The following is a 17,081-nucleotide window of genomic DNA, read 5'->3' as shown; positions in this document are numbered from 1 at the left end:
CGACTCTGAGCCTGGCCTGTAGTATTGGGGTTCTGAGGCTATAGTGATGAGCTGAGCTGGGGGAAGGGGAAGGTAGACACAGCATGGGCAACGTCTGATCCAAATAAGCTTCTTGGAGGAGGGCGTGTTTGCTGGGCAGGATTTCAACAGGCAGAAACTCTCCTGGGCTCAGCCATCCAGGCTCTCCTCAAACAGTGCTGTGAGTAGAGGTGGTTTGGGGCAGAGACCTACACTGTAGACAGACCTGCAGCCAAGCTTCCAGGTTTGAATCCTGCCTCGGCCACTTGTTAGCTGCGGCATCTGAGCATCTTAGAATCGTGCATGGCATACAACAGAGGGAAGTTATTGTTGTTTGTCAGGGGAGCTCATCTGATCATTGTGTCACCTCTACTTTTCTCTCTTACTCGTTTCCTTCTTTGATTTGCCGAGTGCCTGTTACACACCAGACACTGGGCAGGGATTATACTATTACAAAGGCACAGCTGTGGCCCTTGAAGGCTTTACCCTCCTGCAGGTGAGTTCTTATCCTGGGCACCATCTACCTTCATCCTGCTTGCTATACCATGTTTTACCTTTGGCTAAGGAATTTCACACACTATCTTATTTCAGTTCCACAATCGCCTTGGGCACTTGGTGTTATTATTTCTGTTCTGTTTATTTTTTTTTCCTGTTATATTTGCACATATGATTTCTGTTAACAATCGGACAGTAGGGTGGTGGTGGGAAGAAAGGGGTTCATCCGTGGCCCCTCTGGCTCAGAAGAGAAAGAAGAACCACCCAAAATTCCGAATGAGGTTTCCTGTCATTCCCTCCACATGCATCTGACAGGCACCTCCGTGACGAGGGGAGCAGCACTCATTATCCGGTGACATTTCGCAGGCGGCTTTCTGCCTCTGCTCCCCCTGGGAAGCAATAACAAAAGTCTGTCTGATCTTCCTGTTCCCCACCTCCCCGTCCCGGCCACTGCTGGCTCCTTTTCATCCCTGCGTTTGAGGCAGCCGGTCTCCGGTCTCCTGTCTCTGGGAGCTGCCGCCAGGCCACACGGTGGTCTCTGAGGAGACCAGGGTGGCTTTCTTCCTCTTTTCAAAGGGCCTCTGGGGAGCTTCCCTCCATGGGGTGAGCGGGTTTTATTTTATAGGAGGCTGGACAGCTGCCGCGGGGCCAGGGGCACCTTGGGTGACCCCTTCCTTCCATCCCTGGGATCTAACACGGAGGGAATACGGGGAGAAGGGTGAAGCTTTGTCACTGGAGGCGGGACCGCACCCCTTCTTCAGAGGCTGGTGTGGAGGCGGCCTGGGCAGGAGTCCCCGGGGGAGCAGGCGTCCTGGGGAGGGGCCGGCTGGGTCAGCGCCGGGTGGGGGTGGGGCTCCAGGCAGAGTCTGGGCTCAAGGGGAGGAGCTCATGCTGCCCTGGAGGCGGGGCTTGTGGAGAAGGGCAGCCTTCCGAAGGCTCAAGTGTTCCCCTGGAAAACTTGTGAAGGGGTCCCAGACGTGACCTTCTGAAAGACTTCCCAAATTGGGGTCTCAGAGACGGCGGGGGTCCTCCTCTCCTCTAAGTTTTCCCCTCAGGCAGATGGGCCCGGGAGGGTGCTGGGGAGTCTGCAGGGCCTTAGGCCAGGCCTCCCCTGTGCCTGTTTCCTAGCTGCACCCCAGCCTCAGAGCCCAGGCCCACTGCTGTAAGGCTTTCAAGGGCCCCTGCATTCAAACCCCTCACTGGGAGCGTCTGGCCTTCCGCTATAGTCTAGGAGGGTTTGGGGGTGGAGGGATGGGCGAGAACAAAATCTTACCAGGCCATAGAGTGGCTTAGTTTGGTCTCTTTAGGGTAATTGGGAGGGAAGGCTTGAAGGGACAATTCATTATGTCAACACACGTTCCTTGAGTATCTGCTGTGTGCTGTGACAGACCCCGGGAACACAGCAGTGGGCCAGAGAGAAGACAATCCCTACCCTCAGGATCTAACATTTCTGCGAGGAATGATAGATAATAATCAGATGCAAAGGTGATTACATGTGTGTGCATATATGTATTTAGTTTTAGTTAGTATTCTTTTTTGGATAGATGGAGACACGCTGTGACCTGCGGCAACCGTGCTCCCTAGCCCCCGGAGAGCGCCTGCGTCAGGGGGAAGGGATGCCGTCCAGCCTCAGAGGCATGCAGAGAAGGGAGGTGGACAGAGGCGACAGGAGCTCTGGAGGTGCCATTAGGGTCCCCAGACTCAGGGGCCCTACAGTCAGTTTCCCTCCTGCGTGTCTCAATCACGTGAACCGATCCGGTCCTCTCTTTCGGCGCAGTCTGAGTTGGGTTTCTGCCACTTGCAACCGAAAGCATCCTGCCTGATACATCTCTACCCCAGTTGTGGCCCCCGGAGGGTGTCTGAGGGAGTCGTGGGAAGGGGTCAGCGTCTGGGGCAGAGTGAGGGCTGGGCAGAGCCATCAGAGGGCGAGCTGCTGACCAAGTTGGAAGAATAAGGCGGGGAACCCTTGTGTGTGAGCTGCGTCTGGGTGTAAGCCACTCCGGCCACACTGCACGGGGAGCTCTGTGTCTGGGAGGTTGTCCCAGAGGCCCAGCCCCGCCTTCTTAGATGAGTGACTGAGCTCCTCTGCGAGGCCTCTGCGCAGGCGTGAAGCAGGAGAGGCTGGTGCAGCGAGGGGTAGCTCCACTCTCAGCCTCTCTGATGTCCCAGAACCGCAGAGGATGATGCTGTCCCAGGCGATGGTACCACTACCTTTAGTTTGCCTGGTAGGTGCAGGTGGATTGAGGGTGACAGATATAGGGGCTGGGTCTTTGGACAAGAAGGTGGGGAGAGAGGACAATTGGGGTTCCATTGATGTCTGCTCATCTTGGTTTTGCATTCCCTTGATTTGGGGGTGCCTGTGAATGTTTCCCATGTAGGGAGAGCTTATTCAACTCTTTGAAGCTTCAGTTTCCTTCTCTGTACATGGAAGTAAGATCTCCCTTGCAGTGGTTGTTTCAGATGAAATAAAACAATGAATGTATGATGCGTCCAGCAGGGGGCAGTGTGTTGATCATGATGTGATCCCCACCCTGACTGCTTTCCCCACCCCTCGTCAGTTAACTCTTTCTACAGAGTCCTCAAAATTAGTTTCTGTCCGTGAAACCAGCATGTGACCCAACTCCTGGACACTGTGCAGTGTATCGTGGCTGCAGCTTTGTGTCTTGCAGGGTTGTGTAGAGCTGGGTGTGTGCCTGGATTATGTGTTGTGGGGTGTGACTTAGGTCTTGTAGAGTGGAGCTGTGCAGTGACCGGTGGCTGGAGGCCATTGTCACCTTTGAGGTGTGGCCAGATATTGAGCGTTGGGTCTGAGGAAGGCAGGCGCTTCCTAACTTGAGGGAGTGAATGGGAAGGGATGGAGAACAGGCGTCCCTCCCTGACTTCTGGGGATTCCCAGCTCCATCCCCTCATTGTGGGAGCTGGTGGGCTGAGCTGGATTCTCTGCCAGGTGGCCTGCCACAGCCACCCTCCTTGGGGAGGCCTGGCCTCTGGGCACATGACTTAGGACCCTGCTACTCCCACCCCAGATGCCCCACAGGTCAATTCCTGATGGCCCAAAGGGGGCTGAATGCCAAGGCAGGAGCATATGACCATTTCCCTAGCGCGGTCCTTGGGTGTACACCTCTTTCTCCTCTTCACAGGAGGCCCCCCACTCAGGGTTCCAGCCTGTGCGTAAATTCATGGAGACACACCAGCTGGAATGCACCTGGGGATGTTTCTTCTTGTCTCCTGCTCAAGGAAGGCACTGAGGGGCCGGGCCCAGGCAGGTCCTGCCTTCCCGAGCTGCGTGGAGGTGGAGGGGCCCTAGGGAAGATCGTTCCTGCCCAGAGGTGTGCTGCCTGAGTCCTCTGAATGACAGAGCCCTCAGCCCCTCCGCCCCCGCCCGCGCCCCCATCACATACCTTAGTGGAGAGAACACTAGACTGGCAGGTAGGAGATTTGGACCCCAGCATTGACTCTGTCACTGTTTCTGGTGACCCTGGGTAAGTGGCTGTCCCCTAGTTCCTCTGCATAACTATTATGGGAATAATAATCAAATCTGTTCTACTGGTTGTTTAGAGATGCAATGAGATACCGAACATCGCAGGGGGGAAGATTGTAGGCATCCTGTGTGCCATTGCAGGGGTCCTCACCATTGCCCTCCCTGTGCCCGTCATTGGGAAAGACCAATAGAGCTGGTCTTGGGAACCACAGGTGAGAAGCACGGACCCGAACTCCCCGCTCACAGGAAAGGAGAACAAAATCTTCCTGTGGTTGGTTGAGAAGAAACAGCTTAGAAAACGCGGCAGCAAAATACGTTTATTAAAACCACTTGTAGTCAAAGATAGCCTGTTGGTCACAAAAAGATGCATTTTGGTCTTTGGAAAAGCAGAGTGCAAGAGGCAGGGGAAGAGAGACAGAGACTGGAGGAGGAGGGAGAGAGACAGGGAGACACAGAGACAGAGAGACGCAGCGAGCCAGGAAGCCCCGGACGGTTCACTTCCTAGGCTTCTCTGCAGAGCAGCCGCCGTTGCTCTTACTAAGAGACTCGGTGCTGCCCATTCTTGAACCCGCACTGTGGATGATTTTGTTGATTTCTCTCGGGATGTTCTGCCTCTCATTTTCAGTCTCCCGATGGTAGAAGTAGTTAAAGTTGGAGACAATGACGGGCACAGGGAGGGCAATGGTGAGGACCCCCGCAATGGCACACAAGATGCCTACAATCTTCCCCCCTGCGGTGGTCGGGCACATGTCTCCATACCCCACCGTTGTCATGGTGACCACGGCCCACCAGAAGCCATCAGGAATGCTAGAGAAATGGGACTCCGGCTCATCCACCTCGGCGAAGTAGACGGCGCTGGAGAAGAGGATGACCCCGATGAAGAGGAAGAAGATGAGCAGCCCCAGCTCCTGCATGGAAGCCTTCAGCGTCTGTCCCAGGATCTGCAGCCCCTTGGAGTGGCGGGAGAGCTTGAAGATGCGGAAGACCCGCACCAGCCGGATGACCCTCAGGATGGCCAGGGACGTGTTCTGCTGGGCGCTGGGTTCTGTCTGCTGGACCAGCTCTGTGATGACGGTTGCAAAGTAAGGGATGATGGAGATGATGTCGATGATGTTCATGATGTTCTTGAAGAAGCCGGTCTTGCTGGGGCAGACCACAAACCGGAGCACCAGCTCGAAGGTGAACCACACGATGCAGGTGGACTCCACCATGAAGAAGGGGTCGGTGAATATGGTGTGGGCGAGGATCGTCCTGCTGGTGTTGAGGCCGGGGTCCCTCACCACCTTCAGCTCCCTGTCCTCTCGGAACTCGGGGAGAGTCTCCATGCAGAAGATGGTGATGGAGATGATCACGACCAAGACGGAGACCGTGGCCACGCCCCGGGCGGCGTTGGAGCTCTCGGGGTACTCGAAGAGGAGCCAGAACTGCCGGTGGAAGTCGTTGGCGGGGAGCGGCGTTTCGGGGTCTTTGATGAAGCCTTCGTCCTCCCGGAACTCGTCCATGGCCTCGCTCCCCAGCTCATAGAAGTTGATCTCATCGGCGAAGACGTCGATAGGGACGTTGGCCGGGCGTCGGATTTTCCCACCAGACTGGTAATAATAGAGGATCCCGTCAAAACTGGGCCGGTTCCTATCGAAGAAATACTCGTTTCTCATGGAGTCAAAGAACTGTACCCTTTTGTCCCGGTCTCCCAGGAGGGTCTCTGGAAACTGACTGAGGGTGCGGAGCTGGGTCTCGAATCTCAGCCCAGCGATGTTGATGATCACCCGCTGGTTCCCTTCGTTCATGACCGCCGGCTCAGGCCCGGGCAGGTCGACGAAGTCTTCGGGGAGCTTGGCAAAGGCCGACTCGTTGCTGGTGCTGTCACTGATGAGGGTCCTCCAGTTGGAGAAGGGGCCGCTCCCAGGGCAGCTTTTGGGGCTGGTGGGACTGAAGTCGGTGGTGTAGTCTGGCTGTTCCTGGATTTCGTCCGAGTTATCGAAATTGACCAGAGCGACCTCCATTTCTTTCCAGCCGCATCCGTCCATCCTAGGGGAGTCGGGGAAGCAGCATGGAGACCCTCAGTCTTCCCGGCCTGCCGTGAGCTGCGAGAGAGAAAGAAGTTCGTCATACGGGAGTGAGGACGAGGGACAGCTGGCTCTTGCTCATTGACGTAAGGTACGCCATTGGACTGAGAAATGATTTCTGTTTAGCTGGGAAAAGAATCTCGTGGTTGTTTTGGCAACATTCTTCCTTGGAGATCAGTTTGCACCCTGAGTCTGACTCAGGGTGCAAATCACTTGAAAAATTGCATAGAAAGAAAAAATTTCTCTAGCCAAGAGAGTCTCCATCCATGGTAGTAGAGAGAGGCCATAATGAAAGAGGAAGCTAATATTTCTTTTCTTTTTTAGATTAAATGAAATTATTTGTAAGTTAATGTTTTCTAATAATAAAGCATAAAATTTTGCATTTGTAGGAAGTCCTCCGGGGTACTGAACCCTTCCACACCCAATCTCATCCTTATCACTTTTCTTTTTTTCTTTTTTTTTTTTTTGTATTTTTCCGAAGTTGGAAATGGGGAGGCAGTCAGACAGACTCCCGCATGCGCCTGACCGGGATCTACCTGGCACGCCCATCAGGAGGCGATGCTCTGCCCATCTGGGGCATCACTCTGTTGTGACCAGAGCCATTCTAGCGCCTGAGGCAGAGGCCATGGAGCCATCCTCAGCGCCCGGGCCAACTTTGCTCCAATGGAGCCTCGGCTGCGGGAGGGGAAGAGAGAGACAGAGAGGAAGGAGAGGGGAAAGGGTGGAGAAGCAGATGGGCGCTTCTCCTGTGTGTCCTGGCCGGGAATCGAACCCGGGACTCCTGCACACCAGGCCGACGCTCTACCACTGAGCCAACCGGCCAGGGCCTTATCACTTTTCTTTCACTCACACTCGACAGCCAGTGCCTCGTGTGTTCTTTTGGTTATATCTTCAAAACATACCTAGAATTCAACGACTTGTCATCACGTCCACCACTACCCCTCGGCCCCAGTGGTGGGCGGCATACACGACCCCACTGGCCCTGTGGGGAAGAAAGAGCCTGAGGGAGGGGGCTGGTGGCCCAGGAGCGCCCCCCCTCCCCGGCAGTGAGCCCTCTGTGCCGCAGCTCCGCCTCGGCCAGGAGCCCCGAGCCTTGATTTGAGGGGACATCAAATGAGATAACGTATATAAAATGCCTGTTGGAAAGATCATTAAGGTATAGCTATTGCTTTCCCCAGCTTCCCTACCTAATAGGAACTTTAGAAGCCAACAGCTATTAGGGTTTTTTGTTTGTTTGTTTGTTTGTTTGCCTAAGTCCAGGATGTTTATTGAGAGTGATTTTTTTTTTTTTTTTTTTGTATTTTTCTGAAGCTGGAAACGGGGAGAGACAGTCAGACAGACTCCCGCATGCGCCCGACCGGGATCCACCCGGCACGCCCACCAGGGGGCAATGCTCTGCCCCTCCGGGGCGTCGCTCTGTCGCGACCAGAGCCACTCTAGTGCCTGGGGCAGAGGCCAAGGAGCCATCCCCAGCACCCGGGCCATCTTTGCTCCAATGGAGCCTCGGCTGCGGGAGGGGAAGAGAGAGACAGAGAGGAAGGAGAGGGGGAGGGGTGGAGAAGCAGATGGGCGCTTCTCCTGTGTGCCCTGGCTGGGAATCGAACCCGGGACTTCTGCACGCCAGGCCGACACTCTACCACTGAGCCAACTGGCCAGGGCCGAGAGTGATTTTTAAGAAATCATTTAGGCAGTTAAGAAGTAAGAAAGTAAGTGTGTGTGTGTGTGTGTGTGTGTGTGTTGGGCTGGGGTTAAGGAGAGCACATCCACTGGTTTGGGATACGTCTATTAGTCCACAGACATAGCCCAGGGTTCCCTCCTCACACTTTGATTTCAACTTAAGAACACTGGCGGCAGGCTGGCCGGCCGGGCTGAGGGTCACAGCCCGTGGAGCCATTTCTCTCACCGGTGACAAGGACAGCCTCCAGCGCTGGAGTCCCTCAGAGTGGTTCCACACTCACGTTCGCTTATCTCACTACGGAGTGACGATGACAGTTGTGTGAGCCAAGATTGGAGCTGGTTCTGTCTGGGGCTGCCATCTGGCTTCTGGGGGGAGCTGGTTGCTCCAGGTGGGGTGGGGCACCCCGCTGAGGGTGGAGATGTAGGGCTGGGGTATTTGGGGGCCCTCTCCCATTGCATGGGACAGGGCCCTGCAGGGTGTGGGTCCCTAGTGGCTTTCCCTGAGTCCTACATTCTTTCTACTACCCAGTAGTCTAAGGCAGGGGTCCCCAAACTTTTTACACAGGGGGCCAGTTCACTGTCCCTCAGACCGTTGGAGGGCCGGACTATAAAAAAAAACTATGAACAAATCCCTATGCACACTGCACATATCTTATTTTAAAGTAAAAAAACAAAACGGGAACAAATACAATATTTAAAATAAAGAACAAGTAAATTATAAATCAATAAACTGACCAGTATTTCAATGGGAACTATGCTCCTCTCACTGACCACCAATGAAAGAGGTGCCCCTTCTGGAAGTGCGGTGGGGAGGACAGGATAAATGGCCTCAGGGGTCCGCATGCGGCCCACGGGCCGTAGTTTGGAGACCCCTGTTCTAAGGCTTCAGTAGAATTACCAGTACTCATGGCTGAACTCTCACCCACAGCTGAAGTAAACACCCTACTCAAGAATCTCCTACAATCTCTATTCCACCCAGAATCTTGGCACTTGCCTGGCCAACTGAGACAGTGCATTGGGTTAAAACAACCTCTTTTCTCCTCTGAACATACAGGTGTTTTCTTTCCTCCAGGCCACCATTTGAGCCAGTCTAACGTCACCAGAAGATGAAGCTTAGCCTAACGATGCCAGGTGAAGGTGCCCTTGCCCTCCCGAGAACCCCCCAGACAGGTTTTTTGTTTTTGTTTTTTTAAGTAAATTTTTAGAGAGAGAGAGAGAAATAAACTTGTTGTTCCACTTATTTATGCATTTCTTGGTTGATTTTTGTATGTGCTCTGACCAGGTTTGAACCTGCAACTGACAGCCTTGGCCTATTGGGATGATGCTCTAACCAACTGAGCTACCCAGTCAGGCCCCACCCCCCACTCCGTGCCAGGATTTTAACACATTATTTGATCCATATCTTATCTCCGCTGAACGCTGTCGTTTTTGCACTTGGGGACAGGCTGGCCCGCGCATGGACCCAGTGAATCTTACACCTCCCACCCCCATCCTGACCTTTGCTCATTCCCTTTTCTCTAAGACAGACAGACAGACAGACAGACAGGGTTTGAATCTCCATTCTGCACTCACTGGGTGTGTGGTCTTGGGCAAATCACCACCTCTGTGAACTCTGTTTTCTTCCTTTCTAAATGGTTCTAATTATACCTTCCTTAAGGTTCCTGACGGGAAAGAGATGATGTATGTTGTGAACAGGGTGCCTGGCACGTAGTAGGCATTCTTAGGATAGTGGAACCACTGTCATTTCCAGCCCCGTCTGTTCCACGAAGCTTTCCTGGCTGCCTGATGTAGTCCTGATGTAGAGACCCTGGCTGCTGCCCATACTCTGTAGCACTTCCTGTTTGCTAGGTGTGGCTTTGCAGTGCTGGCGGCCTCTTCCCAGACAAGATGGGCGCTTCCTGCACGCAGGGCCCAGCAGGGGCTCAGCCCTGTGCCTCTCCCGGAGCAGATGTTGTGCAGATGTCTGTGCGAGTGCTGGGCTGTACGTCTGGCCTCTCAAGGTGACAGAGCCACCCTGAGCCTGAGCGTCCCGAGTCCCTTCCATGGCCTTTCCCATCACGCGCCTTTGGTTGCTTAGCAACTTCAACCCCTCCTACACGCTCAGGTGAGGCAGGAGCCACCTGTGAGTCCCAGAATGGAAGAAGTCATTGCGCAAAGACAACCGTATGCACTGCACATGGCCCTGGGGAGCCCCAGGGACAGGGAACGCACGGCTGCACAGAGGGCGAGCTCGGTTGTCACGGGGCTGGCGGCAGATGGGGGTCGAGGGTGGGAAGGTGGGCCTGGCACAGGGTGCGTCCCCTCTGCCCACTGGTGAGCAAAGGAGGGGACCATGGAAGGAAGGCCAACCTTGGGCTGATGGAAGGCTGGACAGAAGAGGACGCTATGGTTCTGCTGGACCCAAACCACAGTCCACTCTGCCTTGGTGTCTCCACGGTGCCCCCTCCTTCCATCACGGGTGGCACTGCGCTTCCCATCTTCGCTCAGCCAGGCCTGGGGTCTTGCTGACTCTCCCTCCAAGGTGGCACTATGGCCCTCCTCCTCCCTGTCCTCAGCCTGCCCTCAGTCCGCGCCTTAGCTCCTCCTTCACCTTGAACTCCTTGCGGGCCCACCCTCGGGCGCCGGAAGAACATAGATTCTGTTCCTGTCTGCCTTACCAGCGGTCGGGATTTTGTTACCCCACCCTTCATGGGCCTCAGTTTCCCCAGGGAATAGTAAGCTGGAGTCTTAGGCAAGGCTTCCTGGCTGAGCTGCCTGCCCTTGCCCCATCCCCGTGGGGAGGTGCCTACAAGTGCCCAGGCCTCCCAGCCTCGCTGCGCAGAGGGTCGGAACGGCAGCCCTGGGGCATTGGAGGGTAGAGCCGGAAGCCCAGAGCAGCACCGGCCAGGAGGCTGACTCGGTGGGGAAGTGGAGGCAGCCAGCTGCTCGCAGTCCTGGCTTGGCCTCTTAGTGTCTGTGTGACTCAAGACAAGTGGCCTTTTAGTGCCTGCCTCCTACACGTGGTGAGAAAGTGACACCACATAGAATAAACACAGCAGGTGCCCAGCGAACGCTGGCCGCTCTGTCAGCGGGGCCACGGCCAGGATTTGGGTGGGACGGCCGTTTCTTCGTTCCCTGTTCTGGCACCAGTGAAAGGACAGTACCACACACACTAGTGCAACAGCCCGGCCCTCTCCGGGGCTGCCCTGCTCTGCCCAGCCTGCTGGGTGCCCCGGGACAGATGTCTTCGGGCCACAGGAAGCTGGGGACGACGTGTATGGTTTGAACTCTAAGCCCCTTTGCTTGTGGTGAGACTGCTTTCCCCTGTCCACCCGTCTCCTACACTCGGGCTGGCCAGGTGCTTCCACAGGGACTTGAGTCTCACAATGGCCCCTAAGGTAGCGGAGGGTCATTATCCCCACTTAACAGATGAGGAAACTGAGGTCTAACAGGGTGTGTGACTGCCCACAGGTCCTTTAGCCACTCCGTTATGAAGTTGTGACTCAAACTCAAGTTCTCTAGTTCCAAAGCCAACCATCTTCCTGGTCAGTCAGTCCCACAATAGCAGACCCACCACCATGTGTGATCTATGCTCACTCAGCCAGGCACTGTGCTCGGGACACATACACACAGAGACATGGATTATGCACATGGACACACATGCAGCCCCACACAGACACACTCACCAAGATGGTGACATGCACCTTCTCATACCAGTAGTCACAGACGCATGCTTGCAGCCATTACAATCACCAAGTCACCTGAACACATGGATAGACGTGTTCTCGTGTGCAGATATGCAGAGACACATGTGGGCTCCTGTGCACAGACCTGCAGCCCCAGACCCCGCCCACGCTCACAGGTGTCTGTTCCAGGTGCGCTCTGACCATCCCCCCTCTAGCCCGTCTGCCTCTAGGAACCCGAGGATGTTGTTCTGTTACTTGGACCAATTGGAGGACGACAGGGGAGGGTTGGTGGGGGCCTGGGGACCTTGTCACGTGGCTCTCTTCCTTGTCAGTGGGGTGGGCACAGCAGGGGCTGTCTGTCTCTCCCCTTGTGGGGACAGCTCAAGGACAGAGCTGTCTTCCTATAGAGATGGAATGACACCGGCAGCCACTTTTTCCTTTAAAACCTGGGCAGCAGCAGCCGCGATGCTGAAAAGAAGGATTTCAGGATAATTCACGCTGGCAGGAATAGCAGGGCTTACAGTCACACTGCTGCTATTCACCACAGAGGCCGGGACAGCTCCCTCCTGACGTCACAAGCCTGACTCTGGAGCCTGCAGGCCGAGACCTGCCACTGTGACCCACCAGCCCTGCACAAGTCATTCGACCTGTGCCTCAGTTTCTTCACCTGTAAAATGGGGAGGCTCCTTAGATCAGAGGGCTGTTGACATGATTAAACGAGTGCCACATAGAGGTTGGTCACAGTACGTTTAGGAGCCTGGAGCTGGCATGGTTTTGAGAGCATGCCTGGGCCTTCCTTTGGCGCCCCCGTGATTGTTCGAGCTCACCTCGTCTTTTTCGTCCCCCAGTTTGTGCCCCGTCTGGTTCACTATTCAGGAAAAGGTGTCCTTCTCCCCGACCTTCACACCCCATCATTTTCCAAATCCTGGGGGAACTGCCGCCCCCCCCCCCCAGTGAGGTCCAACCTCCTCAACCCTCCCCGCCCCTCCTCTCACGGTGCCAGCCTGCGCAGACCTCCCCTCTGGCCTGGATTGCTGCCATGGCCTCCCCGTGTGGTGACCAGGTGCCCCAGCTCACAGCCAGGTGGATCCAGTTACCCCTGCACAAGGTGCCCAGAGATTCCTCCACACCTGGATGGAGGCCCCCAGCACCCTCAGCCTGGGACCGGGCGTGCCTGTCGGCTTCTGTGCTGTGGCAGGACGCTGGCCTCATCCGGTCTCTATGGCCGCATCCAGTCTCTATGGCCGCATCCAGTCTCTATGGCCAATTCTGGGTTCTGCTACCGCATGTGCTATCCTTCAGGGAACTCGGGGGGGGGACCTTGCTCCATCTGGCAGCCCCCAACTACACCTCTACACTCACCTTCCCAGGCTGGGGAAGCAGGCTCTGTGGGTAAATGTTGACACTGACCAACAATTGCCAAAGGCCAGCCTCCTTTTGGCAAATGCCCCCAATCTTGAGTTACTTTTTTGGGATCACTTCCTTAAAGAAACCCCCCTCATCTGGAAAGCCGGGGCAATAACAGTGTTTACAGAGAGATTTGGGGCAAGGATTCCTACCCTGTACCACCCCACTATGCCCATTGAAGACCCTCCGCAAATATTTATTGAATAATTCATTGATCGGTGCCTGAAGGTGTGAGCTGATGGATGAAGCGGCCACCTGGAGTGGCAGGCACCTGCCCAGGTGGGTGGGTAGGTGGTGGGAGGGGTCCCATGCGGTTGACAAAGTCCCACCGAAGCCAGTGTACCTGTCTACTCCTCCAGCTGAAGTTCTTCTGCGTCTGCCTCCTGGGCTTGGGTATCGGCTCTCATGTGGGCCGTTGAACAGTGGGGACTCTGGGGACTCCTTAAACCAGGGGTCCCCAAACTTTTTACACAGGGGGCCAGTTCACTGTCCCTCAGACTGTTGGAGGGCCAGACTATAAAATAAACTATGAACAAATCCCTATGCACACTGCACATATCTTACTTTAAAGTAAAAAAAAAAACAAAACGGGAACAAATACAATATTTAAAATAAAGAACAAGTAAATTTAAATCAACAAACTGACCAGTATTTCAATGGGAACTATGGGCCTGCTTTTGGCTAATGAGATGGTCAATGTGCTCCTCTCACTGACCACCAATGAAAGAGGTGCCCCTTCCGGAAGTGCAGCGGGGGCCGGATAAATGGCCTCAGGGGGCCGCATGCGGCCCACGGGCCGTAGTTTGGGGACCCCTGCCTTAAACCCTAAGAAGGCTCCCGAATTTCTGGAGCAGAAATGGGCATAGTGGGTGAGGATCTAGGGACAGCTATGACAAAGCCCAGGCATAGATGGGGGGGTTGAAACTGGTACTCTAGAAGGCTCTGAGCCACATGAGCTAGGATTGTGGACCATAAGAATAACGTGTCTTCCTAAGAGTATGCTAGGAACGGAGCCAGGCTGGGTAGCTCAGGCTTGTCGCTGTGCTCACAACTGACTTTCACCGGAATTCTCCAGGAAGTCCAGGAGAAAGAGGTGCAGGGCCCCTTGAGACGGAGGCTGAGATCCAGCTGCAGAGACTGAAGTGTGGGTCAGAGGGAGGAATGGGGCTCAGGACTCACCGGCGGGAGCGGAGCAGTGCGGGAGAAGGTGCCTCTGGTTCGGCCCGTGGGAGTGCTGGGTGCTCGGGCTGGGTCAGCTGCCCATGGCGAGGGACCCGCTGCTGTCAGGCGGGCAGCAGCTCTGGCAGGAAGAAGCCTGGCAGTGGGTGCCTGGATTCAGAAACCCTACCCATCCGTGAAATAGGATCGCCTTTGCTGTCTCTCTCTCCGGAAGAAGCCGAGAGAGAATCGGTCGGGGTCGGTGGGCAGGTGCAGGGCGCAGGGCGTCGGGGCCGACAAAGTGAACTGGGGAAAGGACGACCCTCTGCCTTCATGGCTGAAGGTGCACAGATCAGACACGGACCCAGAGCCTGGATTCAGGGGCCGTTCCCTGAAAGCTGATGGTCACACGTAGGCATGGAGGCTGGTGGTCTTGTAGCATTACCTCCAGCTCGTAGGAGACCTTGCCCTTAAGTGGGTGATCAAGTCAGCCCTGGTGCTGCTGCGTTCCTCAGTGACTGGTCCCTGGCACTGGGGTTCCTATGACAGGGACCTAGACTTTGTCTGGGCCTCTCCCATGTGCCTAGGAGAAGGGCCAGAGTAGGAGTACAACGGGGGGCTTGCTGAAGTCCCCCTGGACCTGGGGGACAGAAGCTTGGCCTGACCAACTGGGGACAGAGCCCTTCCTCCAACTCCAACCAGGCCCCCTTTAGGCATCCTGGGAAGGCCATGGCCTGGAAGGAGCTAGTGTCAGGGAAGACACTGCAGAGAGAGGACCCCTCATCCCCGCAGGGGATGCGCTCTCTGCCTATAGTGTCCCAAAGGGCTCTATTTGGAGAGGCAGAGCACTGGGATAAACTGCATTGGTGTTATAAGACGTGACATTGAGTTTTCTTGCTTTTTTGTTTGTTTGTTTATAGCAAGAGAGAGAGAGAGAGAGACAGAGAGAAAGGAAGGGAGAGAGATGAGAAGCATCAACTTGAAGTTGTGGCACCTTAGCTCTTCATCGATTGCTTTCTCATACATGCCTTGACCAGGGGGCTCCAGCCGAGTCAGTGACCCCTTGCTCAAGCCAGCGACCTTGGGCTCAAGCCAGCGACCTTGAGCTCAAGCCAGCAACCTTTGGGCTCAAGCCAGTGACCATGGGGTCACATCTATGATCCCATGCTCATACTGGCGATCCCGCACTTAAGCTGGTGAGTCCACCCTCAAGCCGGATGAGCCTGCACTCAAGCCAGCAAACTCATGGTTTTGAACCTGGGTCCTCAGCATCCCAGGTCAATGCTCTATCCACTGCACCACTGCCTGGTCAGGCTTGACATTGAGTTTTACAACATTTATTAATCTGGTCACCTTGAGCAGATCGTTTATCTCTCTGAGACAATACAGCACAACAGTCTAGCACAGGCTCTAGAGCCGATTGCCTGGATCTAAATCTTGGTTCAGCTACTAGCTCTGTGACCTTGGGCAAATTACTTGATTTTTCTGAGCCTCCACTTCCTCATTTATAAAGCAAGGATGAGAATAGTAGTACATCCAACGCAGCATTCCTGCCATGGTGTAACTGAATTAACACACACGAAGCACTTAGAACAATGCCTGGCCTACCAACACGGTTGATGGAAATCAGGGCTTTAGCTTGCAGGGGTCCATGGAGGCAGCACATCTACTCCACCAGGACCCTTACTGGTGGGTTTTGTGGGCCATCCTAGGAGAATGGACCTTTTGCTGTCTCTCATGGAGGGCTGGCTAGGCAGCCTGTAAGCACAATGGGGCATTGAGAGTCACAGCTGAAAAAATACAATTCCACAAATTCTGGGTGGGAGGCAGGGCTTTCTAGGGGGTAGAAAACCTAGACTCTGCCTGCCCAGGCAGTGGCACAGTGGATAAAGCATTGACCTAGGTTGCTGAGGTTTCAAAACCCCAAGGTCACTGGCTTGAACATGGATGGGTTCATCCAGGTTGAGTGTAGGGTCACTGGCTTGAACGTGGGATCATAGACATGACTCCATGGTTGCTGGCTTGAGCCCAAAGGTCGCTGGCTTGAGTCCCAAGGTTGTTGGCTTGAGCCCAAAGGTCGCTGGCTTGGATCCCAAGGTTGCTGGCTTGAGTCCAAGGTCTCTGGCTTGAGCAAGGGGTCACTGGCTTGGGTAGAGTCACTGGTCAAGATATGTGTGAGAAGCAATCAATGAAAAACAAAGAGCTGCAACTACTAATTGATGCTTCTCATCTTCCTCCCTTCTTCTTCTCTCTCTCTCTCTCTCTCTCTCTCTCCTTTAAAAAAAGAGAGAGAGAGAGAAGAAAGGAAAAAAATAAGGGATTCACCTTTCACCTTTCTTATTTTTTTTCTCTTCCTGACATTGCTTCTTTTCTTTCCTCTCGTTGGCAGGAATCTGTCATTTTTGTCAAAAGAGTAAATTGAAAGAAAAACACAAATTGTTCGGTGTGTGTTTAAGTCACGAAGAGGAAAAAGTGCAGGAACAGGCCTGTGAGCTGGTCGCGAAATTCCTGGGCCGTAAGAGGATTCACAGTGGCCGCTGTTCGTCACGTGCCTACTCTCGGCTGGGTCCGGGGCCTCATGCTTTTAGGTCAATCATCTCATGATAGTGGGTAGTACCCGCAACAGTAGCAGGTACTACACAGTATTATTATCTCATGTTTGGGGCAAGTGAGTCCCAGGGATATTTGCTTGCTCAAGGTCATGTAGTTCCTGAGATGGCAGAGCTGACAGGTGAGCCGAGACTTGCGGTTTCACCTCTGTGCTGCGGTTACGCACCTGTACGGGCCACAGGTGGGGAGGGGAGTGTGTGTATTGATGGGAATCACTCCGCCTGAGGAAGTCAGTGAAGGCTCCCTGCGGAGGTGGCATTTGAGCCCCTGGAAGAACACTTGAGCCGAGGGAAGGACATGCAGGGCACAAAGGCAGTCCATGGAGAGGGGACCTTTCAGTGCGATGGTGTGACAGCCCAGAAGAGCGATTCTCTGAAGACGAGTGGGGGTGCTCGGAAGAGGGGGTAGGGTTTACACAGGCCACACAGGCTGTCTAGTGATGGTGTGGACTCTCCACCAATGGGGCGCCTGGTAGATTCCTTACCCTGCAACTGACACGAGACA

General features: G+C 54.7%; 1 protein-coding gene across 1 annotated transcript; it reads right to left on the bottom strand.

The window, feature by feature from the left end:
• Window positions 1–4,488: 4,488 nt before the first annotated feature.
• KCNA10 (potassium voltage-gated channel subfamily A member 10) lies at window positions 4,489–6,021 on the bottom strand. Its single transcript, XM_066352767.1, has one exon. It carries the CDS (start codon window positions 6,019–6,021, stop codon window positions 4,489–4,491), a length of 1,533 nt encoding a protein of 510 aa, XP_066208864.1.
• Window positions 6,022–17,081: the final 11,060 nt, after the last annotated feature.

Source organism: Saccopteryx leptura, chromosome 11 (genome assembly GCF_036850995.1).
Source record: "Saccopteryx leptura isolate mSacLep1 chromosome 11, mSacLep1_pri_phased_curated, whole genome shotgun sequence".
NCBI lineage: Eukaryota > Metazoa > Chordata > Mammalia > Chiroptera > Emballonuridae > Saccopteryx > Saccopteryx leptura.
Note: the sequence above shows the minus strand (reverse complement) of the source record. Positions and strands in the feature narration are given on the sequence as shown.

Bases quoted from the DNA above. Each gene is read 5' to 3' on its own strand.
- KCNA10 (XM_066352767.1), bottom strand. From the start codon at position 6,021: ATGGACGGATGCGGCTGGAAAGAAATGGAGGTCGCTCTGGTCAATTTC.